A 20,106-nucleotide genomic window follows, 5' to 3' on the forward strand; every position below is an offset into this window, starting at 1 on the left:
AGGAAGAAATATCAGAAAACCAAGAGTAAGTCTAAAGAATAAGGACCACTGTGTTACATATATGAAATTCACACAGTGGCAGCTTAGGAATTTACTGCATCAGAACATGGAAAAAGACAAGGAGAAAGTACTTGAAACTGCATAATCACCTTGCAAAACTGGGGCCATATTTTATAACATTTCAGGGGCATAACTACTGCCATTCCCTGTTCCAAGCATGCCTATGCTGGAGCCTCTTAGGAGTGGACCAGTACTCAGAAATAAGATTTCTGATACCATGCTTCCTAAAAACAATACTTTCCATTTCAGAATATCTATATACACAATATTTCTCTTTTTCTCCCTTTGGTTTTTTTTTCTGGTGGCTTATTGTTGTTGTTTAGTCATTTAGTCGTGTCTAACTCTTCGTGACCCCATGGACCAGAGCACGCCAGGCACCCCTGTCTTCCACTGCCTCCCACAGCTTGGTCAAACTCATGTTCATAGCTTCGAGAACACCATCCAACCATCTCGTCCTCTGTCGTCCCCTTCTCCTTGTGCCCTCAATCTTTCCCAACATCAGGGTCTTTTCCAGGGAGTCTTCTCTTCTCATGAGGTGGCCAAAGTATTGGAGCCTCAGCTTCCTGATCTGTCCTTTCTCCCAGTGTCCTGCTGCTTGATAGACAAGACATAATGGATGTACAAAACTCTATAGAAAACTTTGTGCATGGCACATGCCGTCAATCTGAAGAAATAAACCCAAAAGAATAGAGATGGTGGGACAGATTTAGAGAGATAAGAAAGATGGATACTAAGTAGAGAGAAGCTTGCTCCTCTAATGTCCCATGGAAACATGGAACACATCACACAGGATTCTGGATCAGGTTCATATAAAGTAGGTCCATGGGTGATTTGTGCACCTTTCATGCTTCCCACCTAATGGGAAATCATGTAGCTCCTCTACTTTGAGATGTCTGTGTTCCAGATGTCAGGGAAGTTCACAGATCCCATTGCAGAAGAAATGTAACATTCGTCTCTTGAGATATTAGAAGGGAAGCACTTTTTAAAAAACTAAATTGAAGGCATGAAAAGAGAATGGTCAAGTCAGTCATACACCTGCTTTCTCCACACTGGTAGAGATGTCTGAAGCTACTTTCAGATACACCCCAGTAAGCTGAAGTGCAAGGCCCTGTCCTCATTTGCTTGAGATACAAATTCTACTGTGGTCTGTATCTTGTGAAACATGAGCCATAGCCCTGAAGCAATTTAAAGTTTTGACATGATTAGACAAGAAAAGATTACATCCCACACAGTTTCCTTTTCATACACACGAAGTCTAAATAAAATGTCAGTAGTTTTCAAAGTATTCCATCTTCTTTATTATTTAAATTAAAACAGACTCAAGAGGGGAAAAGAAAATAACCTCAAAGATAAGCTATAGCTTCTTCACACACTCACACTTCAGTAGCCCCATTTCTGAACGATTATTGTCAATAACGGAGTATACAGATGTCTCCACATTTTCTTCAGCTTGACTCTATGAAAGGCAGTTTGCTTTTTACAGACGGAGAAGTCTGGAAGATGATAACCACTTGCCAATGGCTACATAATGAGACTACAGCTAAAGTGGGTCTTGAACCCAGGTCTCAAACATTTGATTCCTACTCTTTCTGTACTGGTGTGAGTGACTCTCACACCAGAAACCTCTAAGCCAGACCCACTAACAGAAGTGAATGTTGTTTAAGCTGTGACCTGTCTTCAAGTTATATGACTAAGGGGAAATAAAATGCAGGCTGCCAACTGTGCCACTTTGCACTGCTCATGATGACACCCCTTTATGGAAGTTCTGAGAGAGAGCCTACAGGCCTTGCCATTCCTAGCATCCATGGGTGTAAGCGGAGCCTGTGGTGTGGGGAAGGGCTCTCCCTGTGATTTTGAACCCTGTGTTATAAAGGCTGTGAGTCATGGGAAGAGTCTACACTGGGGTAGCTAACATGGCACCTGTCAGATGTCTTCACCAACACTTCTCAGCATCCCTGATCTTGGGCCATGTTGAGTTGGGCTGCCAGCAATTGTAGTCCAAAACATCTAGAGGACTACACATGGACTATGCCTGTTCCCCAAGCACACAGAAGGTCCCCTATTACAGGTGTTTCCCCAGTGTGTGGGTGACGAGTGGGGCGGTGGGGGATGTAACAGTAGAGATAGGACCTCACTCTCCCCTTCCATGTGATTACAATGACATGGAGCTGAATGCCCCCAAAGAGATGATTTACTCATTGCTCCTGAGATACTATTTTAATACACTGCAAGTAGGGGCTTTTTTGTTATTTTTGGTAAGGAGAAGCATTCAGGCAGATGATCCCTTGCCTGAAGTCCGGTGTGGTCTAGTCTAGCAAAAGTTATTATCCTGATTGCCTGGCGTAGCTCTAGAGCTGAGCCCAGACTGATCTTGCAGCTATCAGCATTCATTTGTGTTTACAAAATGTGTATAAAAAATTCTATTTTTAAACCACAACTCTCTTCAAAATCCGATATATCTATGTGTACACACATGCATACACACAAACACAGCTGTGTTGGTTTGCAGGTCACATGAGTCAGTATTAAAACAAACAAACATGTTACTAACCAACTTCTAGTCACTGCTAACCTTGTTCCTGTGCTTACACCACATAGAAAAAAGTATGGTAGAACATACACGTTAGAAGCTTTCCAAAGGCTTTTGTGCTAGTTTGCTAAAGGTTAGTACGGATGAGCACATTTCTTTTGAGTTTTAAAGAAGTTTCATACCTTATGAACAAAGAGCATCACAAGATGTGCAAATCACTTGTGATTCACCCCCCCCCCCCGTTTTTTTCTTTGCTCTTTCAAATGCAAAAATGCAAATGCCAGATGCATGTGGAGAGTGAGCCTCCCCATTCCACAAATTAAAGAGGAAGCAATGAAAAAGAGGGAGCTCAGGTCAAACACTCTTCCTCTGTCACCACTGGTTTGCAATGTCCAAAGCTGCCTTTAGCATCCGTCCTCTAAATCCAATGTTCCTTTCACTCTATGTTTTATCATCTGCAGACAGTTAACTGTATACACTTGCTCCATAGCTCTGGGACTGAACTAACATAATGCCTTGGGAATATCACGCTTGACTTGCTAGTGCAACTCCATATCAAAATGGAAATAGATTCTGGGAGTAGTGTTCTATCCAATTAGGTGGTTTTGCAAGAAGGTTCTATTAGGGGGGTTCAGTTTTCACTCCTGTATTCTAGATTTTTTTCCTCACTCCTGAGTTGCAAAAGAAGGGCAAATTCATCATTTTTAAAGAAGCTATTGTTCCCTTCAAGTGGCTTGACATTTGAGAGCCAAACTACATTAAGGCAGACAGAGTGTAACCTCATTTTTTATTACCCTGTCCAGTAAGGGACTCTAGCAGAGCATGAACATTTAATTACTTTGCATTTTAGACTACACACAATGTTAATTAGATTGAGAGAACACTACAGCAGGCACGCCATGGTAATGGTCAGTTGATGAGTAAAGTCAATAGGATCATATATACAGATCTCAACAGCAAAAGAGTAAACCCAGCTGTCAATCGAGCTTCACATGACTCTGAATTTTGTTATGGAACAGGTTAAAAAATTATGTTACCCTGACTCTTAGGTTGAACACAGATGTTTTGCTTGTTAGAAAGCTTTGGCTAGCTAGTCTATACTATGCTTCTTTTACAACACCCACCTGTCATAACCTAACATACATGATGTCAGGTGATGGACAGGGGAAGATGGGGCTTATCTAAATAGGCTTATGTTCAGAGTTTATGCAAGGGCTATCTGTATAATGACTTTGATGGACACTGCTTGAACTGGACTACGTCAGCCCTGGGTAGCTTGCGCACAGCCTTCCTCATCAACCCTAACCATTGAGGGTACCATGCTTGCTGGGGCTGATGCTTGGATGTTCAACAACATATGGAGAGCACACAGCTAGGAGAAGGTCACTATAAATCCATCTGGCTTCATCCTAAGGGGTTGTGGAGAACTAGAAAGAACCAGATTACCAGGAAAAACTTCCATTTGTATTGATGTAAACCTCCAGAAGGTATTTTGTATAGCTAACTATTTAGCTCTATCCCCAGTGCATGTTATCTTATTGCTATAGCTAGTGGCTAATGCAAATAAAGTTCCTATCTATTTAACAAGCACAAAGTTGCATCTGGATCTTGTGACTGTGCATTGCTTACAGGATTCACAGTGCAGATGCCTACATGCAACTGACAAACTGCCTGTTTACAGCTCTCTGGAAGCCATTGCAATGAGGCCAACCCCTCCAAGCAAGGGCTGCAGGATTTTCTTTTGCCAAGGGGCGACTTCTCTTCCAACATCCACATGGGAATCCAGAGACAACACGCAGGTCCCATTCCACTCGCACAATGACTGACAACCACACACCTTGTCATGTCCTCTGCAATCAGGAAGTTCTTCCCTTCCACAAAGTGCTTCTAACATTCCTCCTATGAAATCAGTAACAGAGTTGAATTACTGCGAAAGACTTGCTCTCCTTTCAGAGGAATGCCTTGTAAATCTATGACAATCTGGGCATTTCTAGCTCACTACAGACACCCCCGCATTTTTTTCCAGTCACCATTTACAGCATTTCACATTTACCAGACAGGCAGTATAATGAAAGGAGTTTTTGCTGCTGTGAGAAGCAGTAATAAGCCCATGCCTTTTGCACCTGATTAAATATTAGCTTTTCCTAACAATAAGCAAGTCTGACTAAACAAAGTCAGACGACAGTAAGTCAATTAATGAATATGCAGCAACCTCCTTTATCAAGTTAGCTTTGGAGGAAAGAAATATAATAGGAAGAGCTGTTATGTGCTCCAGGCCATTCTTTGCATACAGCACACAATGCATTAAATTATTTGTGCTCCTGAAATTTTAGGCTTTCAGTTTCTTTTATTTTTTTTAAAGGAGGAATCCACATTTGTTTTCACTGTCACAGTTTGTGTTGGAAAAACCCCTTTGGTGTTGGATTGTGTGTAAGTGGGCAGGGGGGAATGCTGGCTAATGCGAAGAGCTCAAAAATGAAAAATAAGTGGAGGGTACAGATGGTGTCTTCCACAGAACATCTGTGCCATCTGCACCTTGCTGCTTCTGCCCATGACTTTCAACTTGTTAGCAGCAATAGAAGCACATGCAATATGACACTAGGCTCCAGAATGCAGGGACAGCCCAATACATTTTGCTACTTGAGGATAGTAGGGAATGCCATAGGGAGCACACTGTTCCACCAAGGCTCCTACGATGCAACTGCTGTCCAAGAGAAGCTACTGCCCCATTTGCACCAGGGCTGTGTTCCAAATCTGAAACTGAACCCTAACAGTGTTGGCTTTTTGCTCTCCGAAAAACTCCTTAGTGGAACGAGACTGTCCACCATTTACTAGGTGCCCATTTGTGAACCTCCTCATGCACTACGTCCATGTAATTGTCACTTACTTGAGCAAGTTCATCCACCCCACTCGCTGTTTTCACCAGCCTTACTAGGTCTTCTTGCATCTTATCCACCCACCGCTTTATCCTACAGAAATAAAAAAGAAGGAGAAAAGAGACGTCCCATTAGATCAAATAGCTATGATGATCACAAGCATAAATAGAGGTTGACAGAATGTCTTCCATGTGGCAGATTGATGCTGAAGTCCCTTTGATATTGCTGTGAATCTGCTCTACTCATACTTTTCCACACCATTCTCTTCCTCGCTTGCTCTCATGGAAATTCTTGGCATATTTTAGATTTAACTTGCTTAGGAGGAGCCTCCTGTAAACATTCTGGCACTGAGAAAGGAGTAAAACAAACAAACAAAAATCACTCAACCAAAGTCTGATACATAAAAATACCATACTGCCTCCAACTGCTTAACAACAGTTATAAAAAAGTAACACACATTTTGCCTCTTGGGAAGTGTTATTAAAAAAACCCTAAACCCTCTGTATCTTATACTATTTTCTTTTGCTGATTACATTTTTAAAAAGCAAAACACCCAAACATGAAAGTCACTAACAACAACAAAAAGCATTTTTCAGAAAGAAATATTCTCATATTATGCATTTTATCCCAGTAGAGAGAGAGAAATGCAAATAGTGCAAAATATTTTGTTATCTGGCTATTCCTATGGCAAAAAAGCAAAACCACATATTCTTCATTTTGCTATGCAAGGGAATGGATTTGGAACTTTGGCTTGTTAACATGGATTCAGGGGGAGCTAATATATGTGAATCAGAGAACATACACACAGTTATACTAGACAAAATGAACTCAGATGATCACAGATAAGAAAACTATTAGTATTCTTTTTAAGATACTATATTTGTATATTATTTTCCCATTCTTAAAATCCCTTAAAAGTGTATTACTGAAAATTAACTTGAGTTGCTTCCAGGCAGCTGTGGTCTCTCATGGCTGTTTTTCAAAAGCCAAACTAAGTTTGGATGTATTTACTATTGATCGATACGCACACAAACACATATATGTCTATACACAGAGAGCTAAGTCGACAGTATACCACTTGGGATGATGTAATATATTCTCCTTATTAGGAAAAAAAATCTAATCAAGGATTCCATGCTTTACTGAATTTTCGTTTCTTACATGTGTCAAGAGTGGGGGAGAATAGGAAGGGAAGAAAACAAGAGCCCTCTGGCTGCCAAAATGCTTGTCTGGTGTTTCGTTGAATGCTAGCCTGTGGTGTATTTCTGCCTGACAGCTGCTCATGGTCAGAGTTTATTTAACAACAAGAAAAATGTCACACCAAACGTGAAGTCTGGGGCCTTAAGGAGACAGCGCTGGGTTTCTTTGATGCTGTTTAGGGCATCAACAAAACAAAGGTTCAGGCAAAAGGGTTTTTTTATTGACTGTTCAAGCAGAACATTAAACTGCAATGAAAACCATGTCAAAAAGAGAGGAAGCCCATAGGATTTGCATTATGCCCAGGAGAGGGAGATGGCATGTTAAATGACAACAGCTCCTCCCACCTCTGCCCCCTCCAGCTCTCTGCCCGTGCAAATTGCTGGTGAGTTTTAAAGATTCAGATGAGCTGCTTTTGTCTCCTTACAAAGGTTGTGTTTACACCATTTAAACCACATTGCTTCCCCCAAAGAACCCTGGGAACTACAGTTCACTCCAGAGAGAGCTGCAAAATCACAGTACTCTTAAAAGCTACAGTTCCCAGGATTTATTTTTTTTTTGGGGGGGGGGAGTCATGTGCTTTCAATTTATAATGCATGCATGGTCCTTGATGCTTCTGTGCTCAAGAAGAGGGAGTAAGCATTTGCTGGGGGGGGGGAGGCATATCTGTTGGTTTTTCTTAATTTGTCATGCACAGTAACCCTTATTGCAACCCAGAGAACTACAGTGTGCCCATGACTTTTTTTTTGTTTATTTCTGTCAATAGCGGCTACCACCAGGGACACCATTTCAAATACAGGTAAATCACATCTTACGCTGATTATATTTATGTGATCACAGCTTTGCATGGGGAGAGGGAATAAATAAATAAATGGAGAGTGGAGGAAACCCACTCTCCATTTATTTATTTCCCACACACAAACCTGCACACAGCTGCCATGGTGAGCTTTTCCAGCTTTGGGAAAGCAGCAGGAGGGCTCTAAAATGCAGCCAGAAGCCTTGCGTGGTGTAATGGTTATAAGGGGTTACTTGTGTGTAAGTTGCCGCCAGTCTTGGCTAGATTGCCTGGTTAACCTTGCTTTGGCTGACAGCCCTCACTCCGTGGCCGTTCAGTCACTTGCAGAATCCGTCAGTGGGCGTTTCTTGAATCTCTTCCAGCATAAAAGCTGTTTGACGCCAAGTCTCCTCCTACTCTCCCTGCGCAGAACTCTTCTACGCAAGTAAGGGGAAGGCAGAGGCGTGTCCGCGCTCTCCCCACTAGTCTCGGGTGAAGGGTCTTGGAGACCTCTCTCCGGATCCTCCATCTCCCCCCCTTCTCCACCGGTGTTATGCTGAATTCCTTCCCCCCTGCTGGTCCCCTCTCCTGCATCGCTTTGGAGCCTTGCCTCCACCTCTCTTTCTGATGTCAGTTCCCTGACATGTGGCCTTCCCAAAGCCAGGCAAGCAGCCCTCCACCTCATGGGGAAAGACAGGGCCAGGGATTCCTGCCTTTTAGGCTTACACATGGACTCCCCAGAACTGAGCCCTTGCATAAGACGCGAGATACCTGCATACAAAGGAGAATGAGGGGAGAGATTACATGAGGAAATGTAAAACTGCGGGAAGTTGAATGTACCAGTTTTACTCTTGTCATTTTTCTTAAATCTCACTCAACCAGTATTAACAAAGCCCCCACAATTAAGGATAATTTTTGTGTTATAGTGGTTGCCAATTCACTTCTGAGCTATTTAGGCTCCTGGCAACCTTGCCCTTCCATTGAGTAGAGTGAAGCAACCACCTCATGCACCTGATGTAGAGTGTTGTGACAGGGCAACAAATAAAATATTTCATTTTACAATAAACTAAATGTGGGAATTTCTGCCTTGACTGCCAAGATATCTTGGGCTGCACATTGGATACTCATACTCTGTACCTTGGCTGGAGTGGGACATTTGGTCTTCCGCACAGCATTTTGATGGCTGTGCTCTGTGGCTAGTTTCTGCATTAAGACTTATTGTGTTACTTTATTTATTATTTCATCTAACATGGGGAAGGTTAAAAAATGGTCACCACTTTATTTAGCTTTGTTTAAAAAAAGTTTTCCTGTGCAATTTCATTCTCACTGATGCAAATACTCTGCATTTTGTAACATGAGTGTATAGATCCTTGTATCATTTCTTCCTCTTTTCATATGTCAAAGCCCCTTGATTCTGTACATTTTCTTGTTATAATTTGTTTTAGAAGCTGTCTCATGCCTAGAAGTCTAGAAATACTTTGTTTAATGTGAGAGAAAAGAGAATCATGGATATTCAACAACATCTTTCTCTTCCTTTCTTTCTGTTGGTTCCACTTTACCAGACAAACAAACAATCCCCAAATGAAGGACAGTCTATCCCAGGACAATTCAAAAGAAAAGAAATGGTATTTTCAGAATTAAGATAAATGAGATTTGAGTCAGTCATATATTAGCAGTGCAAAGTCATTTTCCCCTCCTGCCCAGAATGGCCTTCAGTATGAGAGCCAAATATTTCTTTAAAAAAAAAAAATCTTAATAACATGCAACAATGAAAGTAGTACACGAAGGGACAATGAGCCCAGCTGCACAACTACCACAGACACTCATGGTCCCCTGTCCACAGGATATGAATATCTAAAACTCTGAGAGAAAGACCAGAGACTGTGATTAGCAAGCATAGCTAGAGGCAGGAGACAAACGGGAACGCGAAAATTCAGGGATTACATTCTCCCTGGGATAGATCAGGAGCAGGCATCATACTCATTCGTGTATTGCTTCAGTTTCTGAGGGTGTGTTTTTTGTTTTTTACACAAGGCTTAGTTTGAGATGGGATATAGGGATTAGGATAGGGTTTGTCTGAGAGACTTAGGTCAAATCTTAGTTTAAGATCCGCTCTGAGGAGACTGTCAATAGCTAGAGGAAGGGGCCTCGTGGCTTAGATAGTAAGACTGTGTTGAGTGTCTTGGGAAAGTATACAGACAAAAGTAAAGGGGAGGCTGAGTCTGAGTCAGCAGAAGTAGAAACTGTGAGAAAACAGTTTATTTGGGTCTCATTCCAGTAAGGGGAGAGATCTTCTAGAAAGAGAAGACTCCCAGGAGTGAGGTGATCCTCTAGGTGTGATATATTAATTGGAATACCTCAGGAGTGGGATTGTTAAGAGGTTGGGTAACTGACAAAAAGTGCCCCTCATTCATGAACCAGAGTATTAAGTTGTGAAGGAAGCTGTGCTGCGTCAAAAGTATTTAATACCTGTCATAACTATGTAAAATGGGAGTGAAGTAACAGAAACTGAGTTAAGCATTTTTACCACTTATTATAGAAACTGAACATCTACCTGAAGTGTAACAACTGATTTTTAGCAACTGAAGTTTAAGGGAAGCCATGCATTTTCTGCTTTGTTTTAATGTCTGCAACATCTTTAGATTTAGTGTAATTAATAAGTTAACTGTTTCTCGAAAAAACACAACTCCTGACCCATCTTTGTTTTACCAACTTTGCACTGTAAATAAAACCTTTTGCCAAAGACACCAAATCACTAAGTTTTCCCTCAAACACAGACCAAAAGATAACCTGTGGTGGTTATGATGGGATATGTATGTCGTTTTGGATCCGCTACATAATTGGTCTACAGTGGTGGGATCCACTACAACTGTGTAGACCCTTTGCCACTTCGCTCTTCCCTCCTGGTAAAAAACAGCAACCCATCTGCCGAGAGGCTAGTATAGCAGGTCCACCTCACCTGGCGAACTGCTTCCGGGCAGACAAAATCTTAAAAAGGAGAACTTGTAGCACATCTTCAAGTCATGAAGCATTTCTCTCTCCATCATCACACTTCAAATTGGAGACATACGTACTAGCAAACTGTATGCTGATTTCTGTTATATTTGCCAGAGGAGGATGAAGAAGAGAAGGAAATCCTAAATATTATCCCTTTGTTTGTTGAATTATTAGCATATTTTAAAGTATGAAAGTGGTCTAAAGCTTATGAGATTCCTCAAGCTCAACCCAGAAAAGGGGAAAAAAGATATATTGTGATCAGTGCCTTTTGGACACTTCAAAATAAGGCTTCCTAGTCTCAAAAATGAGAGTCTGCTATTGCTCAAAGTTTGGTAGTAAAGAGAATCAAGACATTCCATATAGAACTCAGGATCTCTCCCAACACCATGAGATTAAAGTCTTTTAAGCATTAGTTTGCATATTGGCTAATTTACTTTCCACTATTATGCATAAAAGAAAATTTTCATTTGCAGCCGTGCATTAAGTGAAATGAAAATGTCTCCTTATAGAAATTAATGTTAGGTCATTATTTTAATACTTTCTCTCCATTTTTCCTCATTAAATTAATAGACACATATGTCTAGCACAAAATAATTTGGATCATGTATTGACATAAATATAGAGAGCTGTACACATCATAAGAAAAATTAATAATTTAAGCAATTCAAGAAGATGACTGTGATAAAGCAGTTAAATGAGAAGTATCTCACAGAAAAGATACAAGACTTAATTAAGTTAGGGTTCATTGATTGCCATTGTTTCCTGGAGGTGTTTCATTAAAGGCTCTTAAAAATGGCTATTTATTGCTTATACCAAGTAAATTAATCAAATGCTCAAATCAAGCTTTTACTGCTACGCTCTAAAACTCAGTTATTACCACTCATAGTTAGACTCCTGGAAATTTATCATGCATAATGAGTTTAAGAAAACTTTTGTAGTACTTTGTTTAAAAAAAAACCCAGAGTAAGATTGAGCTCTTATTCATCTTGTTTATATTTAAAATAGTTCCTGGCACATGAAACAAAACATAAGGCCCAAATTCTTAACCTAGTCTGTTAGCTGCAGTTTTATTTTTAGCACAACATGGACTAGCTCCTAAAAGCAACAAAATCCAACTTTGGTTGAGTCTTCATGAAACAAACCAGTACAGTAGTACTTTGGGTTACATATGCTTCAGGTTACAGACTCCGCTAACCCAGAAATAGTACCTTGGGTTAAGAACTTTGCTTCAGGATGAGAACAGAAATCGTGCTCTGGCGGTGCAGCGACAGCGGGAGGCCCCATTAACTAAAGTGGTACCTCAGGTTAAGAACAGTTTCAGGTTAAGAATGGACCTCCAGAACGAATTAAGTTCTTAACCCGAGGTACCACTGTATTTACATATTTCAAAACCATGAGTTGAGTTAACCAGAAAAAACTTTTGCTGCTTGAACAGAAGCAAAAGAATTCTGTATTAATTTTCCTTCCTCTTGCTTTTCCCTATCTAATCCAAAAACAGTGCAGTTTTGAAAGTAGTGAGTCAAATGAGTGCAGTTCAGAAAGTTTTCGTCCACCATCTTGATTCAAAATAGCATCCAATTGTATCAAAAAATATAGAGGAAAACCTGTGCCTTGACTGTAGGTACCATCATGCAAAATTTGGTTACGATAACATGAATATCCAAATGCATAATGAACAACTTTCCCAAATATAAAGTAAATAAGATATAAAGTCAGTTCTTTAGAACCCTTTTGGGAGGAGGAAAACAAGAAAAAAATATTCTGAATCTCAGAAGCCAGAACAGCAAGAGGGATCGCTGCGCAGTGAAAGCAGCAATCCCTCTTGCTGTTCTGGCTTCTGGGATAGCTGCGCAGCTTGCATTCGCTCCATAAGACGCACACACATTTCCCCTTACTTTTTAGGAGGGAAAAAGTGAGTCTTATAGAGCAAAAAATACGGTAAATAAGATATAAAGTCAGTTCTTTAGAACCCTTTTCAGGTGTTAAATACTCATGTGAGCAGGGCCAAAAATACTAAACTCCAACCCAAGTTGGAAGGTGAAGTTCTGAAATAGGGAACTCTCTGTACTCATAGAGGGCTCTCCGTGCAATTTAAACCCTGGAATATCAGGGTTCTAAAATCACATGGAAGCCCTCCACAATCACAGGAGCTCCCAGATTCAGAAATTTGCCCACCAGTTTGTGGCAGGTGATGGAGGGGAGGACTCTATTGTGTTAATTTCCTCTCTTCAGATTGCCTGAAGAGGGCCTAAATTTCCACCACAATCAATACTATCAAGAAACAGAACACAGAAAGTAGATCAAAGGGCAGTAGGAACAGGCTTGATTCATAGTGACTTGCATTAAATTCTAGTGAGACAATGTATGCAGATTGCAACTGGGGCACAGCTGAGGAGTGAAACCTGCCACTTGCCCCAGACACTGGGGTCACAGAGGGCAGGGAACAGACATAGCTTAATGCTACCCCTGAGGTCAGTATTTTAATACGTACCAGAGTCATGAACCATGTTTGCATCTAAAATAACTGAATACTAAATACGGTAGTAGAGGAAGGAGAGGGGAAAGGACGCTTGGGCTATAATTGTACCGCAGATGAACTGGCTTCAGTGGGCTGATAATCAAAGCGGGACACTTTAAGGGCTGACATATAAAACAGAATGTCAATATCACATCCTGTATCTGTCACAAGTTCACCACCTACATCTCCACCCCCACAATCCAGTTCAAAGCACTTATAGTGGGGTTCATGCTAAGTGCTCTGCCTTTCTGATGTCTCTTCATAGAGGTAACTGTAAACAGGTAAATAAGCAACCACAGGATCACAGAACCAGAATGCAGGATTCCCATTGTCCGGCTTCTGGCAACAACTAGGCAAATCAAAGCATTGGAATAAGGTTCTTTCTTCCCCACCACTGAATACAAGTCAATGCCTATACTTGCATGGGTAAACCAAACATATATATTACCACAATGGCTGGGCAAAGCATGATGAATGCTAAGTAAGCAAGGACACAGGATTAACTTGCATGCCCATTTCATGGATTGGTAAATGCTTCTTGAACCATCCTGCAAATAGCAAGTATAGTTGAGGCAGCCAGTATGGCTGTTGGAGAAGCCTAAGCTCTCCTTATGTAAAAGAAAAATGTCTTGCACCCATATGCACAACTTTCCGTAACTTTTGCAGAGTTCCACACAAGCAGTGAGAAAAGATGTTCTCCACAAGACATCATGCTCTGCCATGAAGGAACCAGCACTGACGATGCTATCAGGACCCAGAACACACATTACGTTTTCACCTTGCATCAATGCATATTCCAGGTACAGTGCCCTGCTATTATGGATCACTGGCTATTTTAATTAACTTTTTTAAAATGCAGCATTTTTGCTTACACTTTGGAGAGGAATAACTTGCTGGCTACCAGATCCATAGTGCAGGTTTTTACACAAACAAAAGCAACAAAGCAGAATCATAATGAAACAGAGGAAGAAAAGGGGTGGGGGTGATAAATGCCCACAGGCCCCATCCCATATCCCCAGCAACCAATATTCACACAATGGGAGGGAGGACATTCTAAGAAACACAAAGACTCCCCTCTGTGATTTAGAACCTACATTCCTAATCCCACTGACCTGGGACTATGCCCCATTCAATTAAATAGGAATTACTTTTGAGTACATACGGTTACGATTGGGCTGTGAGTAATTAAGAATCCAACACATGGGCCACAGGGGTGGCCCTGTTCTCTTCTCCTGTACACATGGGCACATGGAAGATCACATCTAAAGTGGGCTAGAGATTCAAACAGACCCTTCACACAGTTTTTATTTATCTCATAGTGAATCAGATCAATAACCAGCCCCTTCTGATACAAAATCCTAACTGCATACAACATCAAGTTACCCTCAGACTGTGTGGTAGAATTCTCACACAACACTAATATCTCAAAGTACCGTTATCAAAATGCAATGGCAGAATAAATCTCATTTAATAAGACTTTGTGAAATAAATGCACAGCTTTGTTAAAGCACTTTAGGCATGAAAGGGTATTATCAGCTGTGTTTAACCTCTGAGGTTCACATCCTGACTCATTTATAGCAAAATGAATTTCCCCCAAAACTAATAAGCATTACATTTTAGCCTTAGAAAGAGAGAGAAAATCATAATGACATTAAAATATGGCAGATCAGATACTGGTAAAGAAGAGATTAAAGGTTTAAAGAAAAGAGGATTTATACAAATGAGGATAAAAATTAGAGGTGCATGGAATATTTAAATATCTGTTCCCAAGGCTATTTTGATTGGCCTTGGCAAAAATTCTGCTTAGGTGACACAATTTTCTTCTTTACTATAAGTTCTCTAACATACACTGTATTTTAGTTATTGTTCCATATGCAAGGAAGTGAGTGGAAGAGAAGAGCCTAAACCTACCAGGGCTCAAATCTATGAACTCCACCTGGGATGGGCAATCTGAGATCCTCAGTATGTTGTCAGGATTCCATCTCCCAGCAAAACCAGCAAGGATAGTCAATGATCAAGATGGCAGCTGCAGTGTGGACTGGTCCACTGGTTCCCCACCAGTCAGCGACAGCCTCCATTGATAACTTTTGACACAGATTGGCTATTCTTGAACATAGTGTGTTTTCACAACTTACACTGAAGACCTGCTGAGGATATGGCAGTGATATTCTAACTACAGCACCATGTACTCATCCACTTGTTCTCCTTGACAGCTCTTCATGGATGGCATTCACTATATCAAAGCCAGTGAGGCATAAAGGTGCGAAAATTGGACTATGACCTGGGAGACCAGGGTGTGAATCCCTACTTAGCCATGAAGCTTTGGGTGACTTTGGGTCAATCTTCACCTCTTAGCCTAACTTACCTCACAGGGTTGTTTTGAGGATGGAATTGGGGGGGGGGGCATGTACACTACCTTGAACTCCTTGGAAGATAAACATGGCATATAAATGAAATAAATAACTGCACCAGAATTACCAAGGGATAACTACCACTACAACTAGCATCAACCAGAGTTTGCAAACAGAGTTCTAAATCTTGTTTCAATCCCTTGTTTAGAAATGCATTTCCCTTCACTAATGAAACATAAGGGTTGGGCTAGAATTGTGAATAATAATATTCAGAGGTACTCCTTTCTCCATCCCCTCAAACAATTTCCACCCCGTACGCCCAAATTCACTTTTCCACATGAGCATTACTTTAAACATGAATTTTGTGGCAGTAGTAAGTTGTTTCACTGCTTAGGTTTACATCAAGGCAATCTTTTAAAGGCTGCTTCATTTCTCATTCTAAACACTAGATAAAATGAGAGGGCTTGAAAAATTGACAAACATTTCACTTTTCACAGTAAGACATAAAAACTGATCCCATGAACTCCAAACAGCTTGAAAAACACCCAAAACAATATGGACTTCTTTGATTTGGCTGTCAGATAAAACTGAACACTGAACACGATGCCTGAGGAATAATCCTTACTGGGTTTTTTGTAATTCTGCTTTTGAAACTAAAATGCATTGTTCTTGGGCCAAAGATGGAAGGGGGGGGGAGAGAAAGAAAGGAAAGAAGGAAGATGAAGACGAAGAGGAGAAAGGACCACCAAATGATTAGGGAGATATTTAATGTTTGATGTTTTAGTGTGCTTTTAATTCTGTTAGGAGCTGCTGCCCAGAGGGTGATAGATATAGAGGAGATTGACCAGGACAAATTTCATAAGAGCTTCTGAGTGAGCAACTTGTCCCAACAAAAGTCATGGCTTTTGTTTTTGGCCTACTGAGCTCCCTTTTCCATTGGGCAGACAAGAGTTCCTGTGCACATATCTGGCCCGAAATAAAGAGGCTGTAGCCCTTTAGACGTTGCTGGTTCTCCTTGCCTTGTAGACACAAATACAAGCAGACAGGGACAGATATCAACAGCACAGAGCAGACGTATCCAACTTACTGCTCTCCAGATGTTTTGAACATCCCATCAGCCCCAACTCACATGGCCACTGGTTATGGATGATGAGAGCTCGAGTCCCAACATCTAGAGGACACCAAATTACAGAAGCCTGGCATATATACAGCCAATGCGCATAAAACTGTATGCCACTGGATTCTATCCATGCTATCAGGAACCCTAAAAAAGGCGGGGCATACGTGTATGCCTTACAATGCAGTTGAACATATATAGGTAAAAGGAAGATCTTACAATGAAGATATAAATGTCAGGGGTGAGGAACCATGCATTCATTGAACATCTGAAATGAGCTACAGATTCCTTTGATCTTGGCAATTGAAAAGTTAACACACAGTTTTAAGAGCAGGCTTTTGGGAGGGGGGGAGGATTTAAACATGCAGCATTTTGTTATCGAAGTAACTCCAAAATACTTTACATAATACTTTGAGATACCAATAAAAACAAGGGCAGAGGAAAAGTACAGTAGCTATTACCACCGTGATCCCCACATCACAGGACCTTGATCATGGGACTTTGCAGTAAAGAGATGGCATTCAATGGCTTTTAGGTCTCTCTTTATAATGGACTCTTTCTTTATAAAGCTATATAATTGTCTCAAGGGTTCATAAATAAAACATCTGTAAACGAAAGGTGGCATACTGTTGCGCAATGCAAGCTCATGTAGTCATGGATACCCAAAAATCTTTTGACTTCTAGCTTGCCATGACTTTAGAGTTGCTTGCTGATATGACTGATTACCCTGTTTTCAGTAAATGTTATCAGTGGCAGCAATGCCATGGCTTAAACTACCAAAATGGCCCGTATACAAGCCACACTTCCCCCGCCCCAAGTGGGCTCTGAAAAGTAAAAATGTGGCTTATATTTGCGACTTTACGGCTCCCCCCCCCTGCCCCGAGCAGCATGGGGCAGCAGCTCACTGCCTGCCCACCACTCCCAAGTCTCCCCCAGTCGCCAGGAGGTGGACACACAGCATGCTCAAAACCAAGCGCCGGCACCAGCTGCCCCCCCATTCAGGGTGGTAGTGCCGGAAGGTGGGCCGCACCCACAAATAAGCCTTGAATTTTAAAGGTGCGGCTTATTTGCGGGTGTGTCTTATATTCGGGCCAATATGGTACATCACGTAGGGTAGGAATGGGAAATTTGTGGCCCTCCAACTCCCATCACCCCCAGGCAACATAATAAACATGCAAGGATGATAGTAGCTGTAGTCCTGCAACATCTGGAAGGCCCCAGGTTCCCCACCCTTGCCTTAAACTTCTGTAATCTCTCCCTTAAAGAAGAGGTGTATTTAACAGATGAAAGTTGGTCTTAAAAAAGAGAGGGAGCACCGTGAAGCGGCTACAAATCATGTTGCACAAATCAGTGATTATCTTGTTTTCCTTGAAGGAGAGGAGGACATCAAGAAGTGATACATGAGTCTTCAATGGCACTACTGCATGCAATCGAGTTAATGCAGTTCTCAAATTGTTACTGGAACCAGTCCACAATTGGCAGCCACTCATTGCACTTTGTAAAAGCCGTCGGCACACTGGTTTTCCACCAGCTTCTCAAATGACTTGTGAGAGCTGAAATAAAAGCTATCTATCATCAATCCTGGATGAAATCACTGTGAACCCCATCGTCATATCACCTCTTCTCATCTTAGGGAATCTATCATTTTCAAAAGCAGAATGACTGCCACAGTGTATTACATGAGAGCATCACCTGTAAGTCCATCAGTGTAAAATGTCAAAACAAAACAAATTCCTTCCAGTAGCACCTTAAAGACCAACTAAGTCAGTTCTTGGTATGAGCTTTCGTGTGCATGCACACGAAAGCTCATACCAAGAACTGACTTAGTTGGTCTTTAAGGTGCTACTGGAAGGAATTTGTTTTGTTTTGACTATGGCAGACCAACACGGCTACCTATCTGTAAGTGTAAAATGTGTCAGAGAATGCAAATATTCTGGGTGCTACGTGCAATATGGTGGAGTTTTTTAGGGAGGCAAACCTAAAGGGTTCCCCCAACCCAGAAACAACAAGTCACTAATTGCAACAAAACCAAAGGAAGCCTCAGCCTCCAAACATGCCACTTAAGATGGCCACAGTCAGACTGGAAAACATCTCAAGTAGGGAGGGAAAGCATCCAATCTCAAGACACTCAAAGCAAAAAAGAAAGCTTATGGATATGCAGACAGAATATTCTAAACTCTCTATCAAGTCTCTTGAATAATGCATGATCTTACTTTGGAAGATGGCACCTAATTTTTAACCTGTTATTTTAATTCCATTTAATACATTTCTTACTCTTGCTATACATACTAGCCTTGCCCAATTCCTATTAGCCTCAACTGACACAGACAACACATTTTTTTCTGATAGTCCAAAACCAAGCTTGTGAAATTGAAAAACATAAAACATGGCCAGAGTAGAAAAGTAACCCCTTCTTTGTGATGGCTCTTCATGTCCCATTCTAAAGCCAACCCTAAGTTAAGGTTCAGTTGTCCCACTTGCAGGAATATATCCATTGAAAGGTAGCAAATCCTTAATTATTTTAGGCTGCAATCCAAATTCCCTTTACACCAGGCTGTAAGATGTTTGATATGAGTGGAGGCAGAGACAGTTGGAGCATAGGACATGTAAGGCCTTCTCAGTACTGGCACCATGTTTATGGAATTCCCACCCTTCTCTTATACAGGTGGCATCAATTCTTATGGATTTTCTGCAACATCTGAAAACCTATTATTTGCTCTGGTTTTTTAAAGTGAGGGTTGCTACATCACCTTTTCACATTGCTACTTGCACATATTTCTGCCTGCATGAGTTCTGCATTGCATATTTCTGCCTTAAAATGCAAACAATCTTTGTTAATGGGCATGCATGGAAATGAAGCTTCTTTTGATCTGAGGTAGGATCCCTTGTCTAGGCCTGGGAAAATGTGTCAATACTTTGCCCAGGACCAGTTTGAGGGCCAGAATGCAATGACTCTTTCACCTGGCGGTGTATCATGAGTGAAACCGCCAATGCTCCCAAGTCCCTGTGCCGCCAGCATCCAGAGGGAGAAACAAGCTGTGCTGGCCCTCCAAGATGCTAGGGTGAAACTACCGATGCTCCCGCTGAGGGAGCTGTGGCGATTTCACCCCAGCACCTAGCGGAGCCAGGGCCAACGTCTTAAGTCTTAAGTATTTGTCTAATCATCTCTGAAAGCCATGCAGGTTGCTTTAAGCACTCCTAACCCAAGAGTTCCCGGCCGACCTATTGTTCCAGATATCAACATTATCCAAGGAATAATTTTAACAGCACTATGCATGCTACTAGCCTGTGCTATTTTTCTAGAAAAAGAGGTCTGGGACTCGCACAAACACTTCCCTTGTTCTCTTATAATGGCCACGACGCCCACCTGAGAGGGGCCAGAATGGCGGGGGGGGGGGGAGAGACCCTGGTAATAGCCACCAAAAGCTTAGCCATCTAACTGCTTCCTAAACACACAGAATGACCTCGAGGTCACTGAGGGTCATTTCATGCTGAAGCTAAACAAAGGGGGCATTAGATGTAACACAGTTTTCAAACAGTTTCCTCCCTCTCTCTCTCTCTACACACAAAAAAAACCCCCAAGTTCCCTTTCTGGGACTCGGAGGTCAGAAGGCGAGAAGGCCTGCCAGCCTAGTCAATGTGCATTACAGACAGGCAGGCTATTAAGGGAGACTAGTCTGACATT

At 41.5% G+C, this 20,106-nt stretch overlaps 1 protein-coding gene across 5 annotated transcripts in view; it reads right to left on the reverse strand.

Moving 5' to 3' along the window:
- Positions 1–20,106, reverse strand: part of CACNA2D1 (calcium voltage-gated channel auxiliary subunit alpha2delta 1) — a 390,752-nt gene that overhangs the window by 319,004 nt on the left and 51,642 nt on the right. For all 5 annotated transcript variants that reach the window (XM_081879076.1, XM_081879074.1, XM_081879077.1 and 2 more), the window contains exon 2: positions 5,478–5,559. In XM_081879076.1, coding sequence (XP_081735202.1) covers positions 5,478–5,559 — 82 coding nt within the window. The remainder of the gene's footprint in view (positions 1–5,477; positions 5,560–20,106) is intronic.

Source organism: Podarcis erhardii (assembly GCF_964252035.2).
Source record: "Podarcis erhardii genome assembly, chromosome: 10".
Lineage (NCBI taxonomy): Eukaryota > Metazoa > Chordata > Lepidosauria > Squamata > Lacertidae > Podarcis > Podarcis erhardii.